The sequence below is a fragment of the Anneissia japonica genome, unplaced genomic scaffold (genome assembly GCF_011630105.1).
Source record: "Anneissia japonica isolate Jap-2015-1 unplaced genomic scaffold, ASM1163010v1 scaffold287847_len925385_cov155, whole genome shotgun sequence".
Lineage (NCBI taxonomy): Eukaryota > Metazoa > Echinodermata > Crinoidea > Comatulida > Comatulidae > Anneissia > Anneissia japonica.
In genome coordinates, this window is record NW_022731638.1 from 580,121 (window position 1) to 589,002 (window position 8,882).

The 8,882-nt window shown below is 33.5% G+C and overlaps 1 protein-coding gene across 3 annotated transcripts in view; it reads right to left on the bottom strand.

Annotated features, from left to right (window-relative positions):
* Nucleotides 1-8,376, bottom strand: part of LOC117115479 (DIS3-like exonuclease 2) — a 27,216-nt gene extending 18,840 nt beyond the window's left edge. The window contains exons 1-7 of one of the 3 annotated variants that reach the window (XM_033259317.1): nucleotides 8,224-8,376; nucleotides 7,409-7,651; nucleotides 6,831-6,950; nucleotides 5,887-5,988; nucleotides 3,921-4,199; nucleotides 3,285-3,451; nucleotides 407-506 (exon numbers count right to left, since the gene is read on the bottom strand). In XM_033259317.1, the coding sequence (XP_033115208.1) occupies nucleotides 407-506; nucleotides 3,285-3,451; nucleotides 3,921-4,199; nucleotides 5,887-5,988; nucleotides 6,831-6,950; nucleotides 7,409-7,618 (978 nt within the window). In that variant the 5' untranslated portion in view covers nucleotides 7,619-7,651; nucleotides 8,224-8,376. Of the gene's footprint in view, nucleotides 1-406; nucleotides 507-3,284; nucleotides 3,452-3,920; nucleotides 4,200-5,886; nucleotides 5,989-6,830; nucleotides 6,951-7,408; nucleotides 7,652-8,215 lie in introns of all 3 variants that reach the window. The other 2 variants (XM_033259316.1, XM_033259318.1) reach the window with 2 other exon arrangements.
* Nucleotides 8,377-8,882: the final 506 nt, after the last annotated feature.

The window sequence follows — 8,882 nt, forward strand, 5'->3', positions numbered from 1 at the left end:
ACACACACATACACACTACACACAATAAAAAACATAGGAAATAGCAAGAGTGATTACAATAGTTCCTATTGCATTACATGCATAGGAACTAAAAACCCTTCATTAGTTGGTTTTAAAAATGGATATATTTTACAGAAACAATTGAAAACAACTATTGCTATTAAGAATAACCACTAAAGTATTACATTCAAGCAACAAGAATGGGAACCTTTAATAAAATAACGAGCATAAGTGACCGAGTGCTTTGATTTATTTGCGTTACAATCTCTTTTATTTTTTCTGTTATGTGCTTTTACAGTGCTTTGATTTATTTGCGTTACAATCTCTTTTATTTTTTCTGTTATGTGCTTTTACAAAGAAAATAAAACATTTTGAGGAAAAAAAAAGGTGGTATTTTAACACCAACCTCATCAGAAAATTCTGAAAAGTCTACACCATGTTCAATCAAAATGGCTTCGGTTTCTGGTTCAATCTGTCCAGCTTCACCTAGACTCCTCTGCAGACACCTGTAAATCATACAGTAGTTAAGGTCAAATATTCAAAATTAGTAGGATCAGATAAATAATATGTGTGTTTTAATAATATATCTTAATACTTTTTACTGTCTTTTAATGTTTTATTGTATATTTAATTGTTCTAACATCCCTTAATACGTTTTACTGTATTTTAATGTTTTAATATTATTTTGTTTTAATGTTTTTTGCTGTTCTGTCTGGAACATTTTAAAGTTTCCAGTCTGTTTTTAACTATTTATGTTTGATTGCTTAGCTCCAAAGCACATTTCTGCTATATTTATGTATAATAGTCTGAATAAAATGAATTGAATTGAATTGAAAAACATTGATAATGGCAATAATAATAAAATATTAGGGTCCTATACATAGAAAAACATTAGCTCCTCTACAGCTGTTGAGTGATACAATATGACATTCCCACGAAACCCTGGCAAAGTAATATTAAACCATGTTTTTATATAATTATATTCAATAATTAATTAGCTTTCAAAAAGGACAGCATATAATTTATTGGGTAAGTTTAATACAGCGCACTGTAAGTTGAAATATCAGAATTAGCCTAACTGTAGGAAAAACCCCATTAAACTTTAGCGTACATGTTGCACACACAGACCTGACAGTTTAATTAAATGTGGCAAAGACAAACCAAACCAGTCACTCGTCGCACATTTTGTGTTTCAGAGAAAATAGCAAAAACATGCTAGAATGTAAAATTTTTAAAAATCTATTTTATTTCACTAAACTAAGGTTCATGTATCTATACATCATGCTGTGCTGTTATTTTTCCCAATTTCAATGTTAAAACTACACTTTTTAATGATTTTATAATAGTTTTTGCATGACAAATGCCTGAAATCATAAACTTTGAAGGCTGATTTCTCATATATTGTTTTTTAAAGAAGGAAATGTCGGATTTGAATGAGATTTTTACCATTTTATTGCTCTTATTTTACTTTTTAACCCTGTATTAATAACTCAAAATTGATTTTTGCGACGAGTGACTGGTTTGGCTTGTCTTTGCCACAAATTATTGATTTTCTTCAAATGTTGACTTGTAATTAACTGTAATTGGGAACATGTCACATATTGCAAAATATCAATTGAAAAATGCTGAGACTCCAAGCTAATAAAAGCTGTACGACTGATAGAAGGGAGTGTGTATAATTGTAGGCATATTGTATTTTTATACCTGTCATAAACCATTTTCTAATTCTGATTGGTTGATTATAGACATGAAAGTGGATTAGTACAATAAAATCCAATCAGAATTAGGATCTGGTGTAACAATAACCACTCCCATAAATATAAGGTATGTAAAATACTGCCCACTACATGTATTATTAAATATTATTGTGCACATACCAACAGCAATATCTAATCATAGAGTGGTACATCAGTAAATCAATAGTTAAATACAAATTTATATCCAGGACAATGTACACAGGCCTTTCAAAAGGCTGCTAATCTTTCTGTTGTCAAGTGTGTCAAAGTGCAAGTAATGCATGAACCAGATACTGATTGGCTGCAGATGCTGAATTTTTAAACTGATTAAACATGATCGTTTCTTTTCTTCTGTCATTTCAAATGCCTAGGTAAAATTTGCTTAATTTGCAATTAAGATAAATCATTATTATACATATACGTCTTGAACAAATTTTGAGCTTGCAACTTATTTGAAAACTTGTAAAATTCATTTTAAAAAAAAATGTTACTGTTTCATTTTTGGAAAGCAGATAATAGCCACATGTGTGTTGCGACTTGGTTTGTGGTTGGTTTATATAAAAGAACATTGTGGTATCATATACACCGTTTTCTCTAAATTTGAAATGTAAATTTCCGAGAACCCGGCAACTACCACTGGGGACATCCAGAGGCCTATAGCATTTTGCTCAAAGTAGTGTGACCTAGGGATCAGTGAGTGGTGACCGGCGAACAAACGTCATGTTGTAGTGAGTTAACCTAGGCCTAAGCTTAACGAATACCAAAACAATAGGGATGCATAAAATGGGTATTCAAAAGTTGGTGGAGTTTTCAATATAGACCAGATCAAATGGTGTATAGCAAAAATAAATGGCAAGTCTGCATCTGCAGTTAATGGTTTTTTTTAAAATAATAAATTCCAATGTTTCCACAAAAAGGAAATAGACCCTTGCATTTTGGATTAAGCATATGCAAAATATCCAGGAAATGCAATAAAATTACTTGGGGCAATCCTATCTCGCAAACCTTTTTTTGAAATCAAGGTTTCTCACTATATTAACATTCTGCCCGTCAAATCTCCGTGTTAACGCAACACTTGACCACTAAACATGGAGATCTCCGTATTTCAGGTTTTTTTACAGAATCTAATAGATAGGGTAATTATCGACATGTACTAACAATTTGAACACTATATTCAGTCTGAATCGTAAGTATTTCACTATTTAAAAGTATCCTATCTGATAAAAAAAGATTGAATTTGCGCCATAGCTAAAAAAAGTGACTCACTTTTATTTTACTGTTACAGGTTACAGATTGCGAGTAGAATAAAGTGTTTTGTACCATCGTAAAGCTAAGATGTTTGTAGATCATGTAGTATCTATTACATGTCAATCTGATCACATACGCACTCTTAAACGAGCTTTGGAAAAGTGTTAAAATTCGCTAAAAAGTCTAGCGGTGGCTGATATTACATTTTTTAAAATTGTGGTGGTCAGAGTGTTAAATGTTATCCATACTGTCTACACAAGCTGACAGTAGATGCACTTCATCTTACGAAAAGTAACTTACCCTTTAGGAAGTGCCTTGTTACTATCCCAGTCTTTGATTCTGGCAATAAACAAAAATTTGGCGAAATCATCCGGACGATCAAGAAATCCCTCAGGACACTCGGATACAGGGATGTACATACGTGGAATACGCGGGTCATTAGGACTAAAGAGAGCATCTACTGCTGTCTGAAAAAGCAAAAGAAATTAACACACTCAAAAAAAAAAAAAAACTATACTGTATTACAAAGATGTAGTATATCATATTATACACTAATTTCTATGTTGAAGTTGATAATTTTTATGTCACTTTAAAATGAGCAAGTTTATTTCCAAAATGGTTATTTTTTTTTTTTTTTTTGTTGGGACAGAACATCTTTAAGTCAGTGGCATACTTAAAGAGCGTCTATTTGGTGTCCTATGTCCTTTAGGCTGTCTTAGATGTGTATAAGAGCGGTGCTTTATGATTGGGTGAGGACCACTAGCTCGCAGAAAAAGGTGATTTTTAACTACTTGAGCATTCCTTTCTTGGCTTTCAACATTTTCAATGCGGGAGCCAGTACTTGTTTTTCAGTGGGGAAGGGGAGGGCATGCAGCACCCCCTCCACTACCCATGCATCCATTTGGAGACACCACTGCTTTAAGTATATTGCTGTACCTTTGTAGGTGGTTTGAGGTGTCCACCAGCCGCCCTGCTATGATTCTTTTGTGAGATATACACCACCTTTCCAAACTTTTCAAAAAACTTTTCTGGTATTGCTTCCTTGATTGGTGTACCTGCAAACAAACGTTTTTTGATGCTATCTTCATCACAAGCAGCATCACCTCCTGTGGTTTCATCACTGCACGTTTCTTTACCACCAAGAGTTAATGTTTCCATACTTGTTGACACTGCTTCTATCTTGTCTTGTGATGCTTCAAAAGCTTCTATGTCAACCTAGTATAAGAATATTACAGAAAATTCAAATTTGTGATACCATTACACAGTATAAGCAGATAGTCGACATATTTTGTGTATCTTATCTGTACCAAAAAATCACATTGGTGAATGCTCTATTAATTGATGAATAAGTTTTATTGCTAGATGAGATGCTTCTGTCTGCAACTGGAAAATATGTTCGGCCTTTATGTAGTGGTATATTTCATTCACATATTTTATTTACATTTTATTCTGGTAGCCAGAGAGTAGCTTATCTCAGGCAGAGTCAGCTGGTGGTTGTCACTGAGTGTGCGCTGAACCGTAGAGATCTTGGTTCCCAGTTCAATTTGCCAATGCCGTTAACCTTGTATTTCAGCTAAATACAGGGGGGCTGAAATGTTGGTTACTATAGTGCGCCTCCTTGCGGATGGGACCTTTAATCGGTTGGTCCTGTGTGCATTACAGTATGGCCCATGTGCATGTTAAAGAACGCAGTGCTGTGTCTCCCGGTGCACTGCCCAATCACCACCAGAAGGACCCCACTGGTAATATTTTTTCTTCAGACTTTTGTGGGCTATCCTTAGTGTTTACACCAAATAAATCCAACAATTTATCTATTACTGAGTTTCTTTATTCATCCATTCATTTTTTTTTTCATTCATTACATTCATTTTTATTCATTTATTCATTCATATATTTAATTTCTATTTTATTCTGGGTGGCACCTTTAGCAATGCATCACTGTTTATTACATGATTACTAGTTCAAAACCCAGCATTAGTGACCAAAAAATGAAAATTGACTTTTTAATATATTCTAATTCTCTATATTATATAGCTTTAAAATTATAGGTCATTTTACTGGAATTGACAGCTTCTTCATACCATAGGTATACTACATTGCCACGTTCTTATGCTAAACTCAATTTAATATTTAGTGACAGTACTGTACGCTGGTTTTGGGATGGCAAATCTCAACAATTAATTTTTTTTTATTATGGGGTTTTGCACGGTGTTTTTGGAGGTTTGTGGTGTTTTTTTAGGTATTTTAAACAAAAAATGGCCTTTTTACCCAAAAAGTAGGTTGTTAGAATGTTACAAACATAAAATTATAATTTTTTTTACTGAGATACCAAGTGAGTCCTATACTACATGACTCAATCACTATCACAAGGTTTGGATGGGGTTTGCGTTGTTTTTTTTTTTTTAGGTTTGCGGGGTTTAGCAATTTTTTAAATACAAAAAATGGATTTTTTACCCCAAAAATAGGTTGTGACGAACATAAAATTACAATTTTTTTTTACTGGGATACCAAGTGAGTCCAACACTACATGATTCAATCATTATCACAAGGTTTGGATGGGGTTTGCACTGTGTTTTTGGAGGTTTGCGGTGTTTTTTAGGTATTTTTAACAAAAAATGGCCTTTCTACCCAAAAAGTAGGTTGTTACAAACATAAAATTATAATTTTTTTTTTACCGAGATACCAAGTGAGTCCTACACTACATGATTCAATCACTATCACAAGGTTTGGATGGGGTTTGCACTGTTTTTTTTTAGGTTTGCAGGGTTTGCGGGGTTTAGCAATACCCAAGGTTGGTATGCTGATGATCATTGGGCATTCACATTAAAACATTAAAGTTCATCAAATCGCAACAATCACAAAAGCTCACAGTAATTAAAATAAAAGAGCACAAAAGAAATACCTCCCACTGATCCTTCGGAAGCAGTTCAACAATGACCTCATCACCATGTAATGCTCGGTTGCGAGCAATCATGCCTTTGATGTGGATGTCACCATAACCATCCTAATCAATAATTAAAATTTTAAAATATAACATTATTAAACAAAAAAGAATTTACTAAACTTTTGTGGGTTCTTTTAAATTAGTGCAAAAAATAATGAGACACAGAATTTTGAATAAGTGGGAAAAAGGGTGTTTACGCCCCATTTTCCACCAGTTTTTAAATATTTAAAAACCTGTATCTTATTAACAGTTTCTCGTCAAATATGCTTTTTGTGTTTTAAAAAAATCAGTTGGTACATCCTATCAAAAAAAAAAATGTCCTCCAGAGCCTGGTCTTGAAATGAAAACATTTTTCAATCTATTGTTTTGAAAAGTATATTTCAGGAAAAAATCATCACATCTTAGAGAGAAAAAAAAAACAGCACAGTGGAAATGTCTGTCTCACTTTTAAAACAATTAAACATCTATGTTTGCATTTGGTCTAGTGTTAAATAAAAAAAATCCACTGCGGCCTCCCCTCACCTAGCCTGACCTTTTTTTCATGCTCACCTTAACCAACAGTCTTTCAATTACCTGCCCACCATCTATTTACATAGGCAGTTTAAATAAGGCCCGCACCCTCTCCCCCCCCCTACAATTAATTTTTCTTACTTTAAAAAAAATGTTCAGTCTGAAAGTGCCATTTCCAGGCATTTACTACTACTGTAGTGCCATAGACATAACATTTTGTTCTTCATGGTGGGGCTGAGGTGGTCTAAAGCCACCTCCCTCTTTAGAAATTTAGAAGACTTTCTTCAGAAGACTTTCTGGGCCCCTCCAAATTCCTAGATCTAACAACTGATTTGTACACACTATCTTCTTTATGTGTAATCTATTTTAATTTGAAATTTTAAATGCCCTACCAGCGAGTCAATAAAGGCCTCTTCATACTTCCTTTGATTGATCCTCAGCAACCCCTTCAAGAGTGTTCCCCTTTTCAATCCATCACTAACAGCTTCTGATGTGAAGTACGATGGAAACGGCTACACGACCAAAACATGAAAATGAAATGATCATTGTTAAATACAAACTTGATACATAAAGCTAGGCACTCAATTGATTGTACAATAGTCATATGACCATTGGCCGATGAAGCCAGCTCCGCTACCTGCAAGCACTAGATGACGAGACGCCTTCTACTAATTGTTGCGGCAGTCTGAACAACCACGTTTTGGCATTCTTCATAGAAACGTATCGGCAGACGAACTATCTGTGCCCAGCTTAACATCATTTTATTGTGTACTCCTTTGAAAGAAGGGGAGATGACTGCAATTCTTTCTATCATTTTTTGCTTTAACATTATGAGTAACTATTTTTTATATACACTAATTTACAGTATATGTTCAAGTTGATAATTTTATAAATTTAGCAGAATATCAAGCAAATTGGCAGTGAGTAGAATGAAACGAATAGATCTATATAGCAAAGTTTTCCTCTATACCTTAAAGTCATTCTTTTTGGGTGTCCCTCTCACTGTGGATGGTGATTGTTGGTTGTTTTGTTGACAATTACTCCGTCTATTTGGTGTCCTATGTCCTTTAGGCTGTCTTCTCGGTGTACTACCCTCATTTGACTGTCTGTCTGGTGTGCCTCCATTAGATCTTCTTCTTCTTCCTTTGCTCTCTTCTTTCTTTGGCGTACTCGATGACATTACCTTCTTTCTAAGCTGTTCCTTGTAATAAACCTTAAAAAAATAAAAATATAATTTAAACATGGTGAAATAACTTTTAATAAACAACATACAGTGAGCAAGAACAAAAACAAACTAGGCCTTGTTTGAAAAATGTACTTTGTGAGTAGTTGAATCATGTAAAAATGCTTGTGTCGTGACTGTGAGAAGTACATTGAGGTAAAAAAATTAAGAATTAAAAGTTAAGGTAGGCCTAGGTGCGAAAGTTCATTTTGCTTACTGACTGGAGACTGAAGTTCCCATCAGGCCTACTACATTGCTAGAGAGGCTACCTAGCTAGGCCTAGAGTCCTCCTCTAGGCCCTAGGATGCCCTACTACTAGGCCTAGGCTAGGCCCTAGCTAGGTATAGGCCTTAGTTAGGGGGGACCATGCCTGGCACTGGTACAGTATGCCTCTAGGCAGGCCAGGCTAGGCCTAGCAGACCCCTACTAGCCTACTACTGTTAAGCCAGTATCGTCGTGATAATCGTTGTGTTAATCGTGATGTTCGTTACTGAGAGAAACAAAAGTACTCAAGGCAGAGAACCACTAAAAATTCATAAATTAATTATACTTTACAGGCCTACCTAGGCTAGGCTAGTCCTTCGCTTAAAAATGGAGTACACCTACAGTACTATTTACGGCTATCGGCAAAGATACTAGAAATACAAGATAGTTCTCGCATTGTAAAAATGAGGCGGAAGTCATGCCCAACGTAGGCGGCGCCCTTCTTTTTAACCATGCAAGTTTCCTATACTTCGTGCCCAACGTACAGGGCGCCCTTCTTATCATAACAATGAAACTAAGTTAAATTAAACTACTTAAAGTAAATAAATACAAATACAGACTTATTTTCCTGTACAGTACTATGGCACATCTGGGAAAACCCAATCCAAAAAGAGAAATATTGAGAAGAGGTTAAAAAAAAAAATAAATAAATAAAAGAATAAAAAAAAAAAAAAAAATTAAAAAAAATAAATAAATAAAATAAATAAATAAATAAATAAATAAAATTCAACATCACAACATAAATAAATAAATAAATAAATAAATAAATAAATAAATAAATAAATAAATAAATAAATAAATAAATAAATAAATAAATAAATAAATAAATAAATAAATAAATAAATAAATAAATAAATAAATAAATAAATAAATAAATAAATAAATAAATAAATAAATAAATAAATAAATAAATAAATAAATAAATAAATAAATAAATAAATAAATAAATAAATAAATA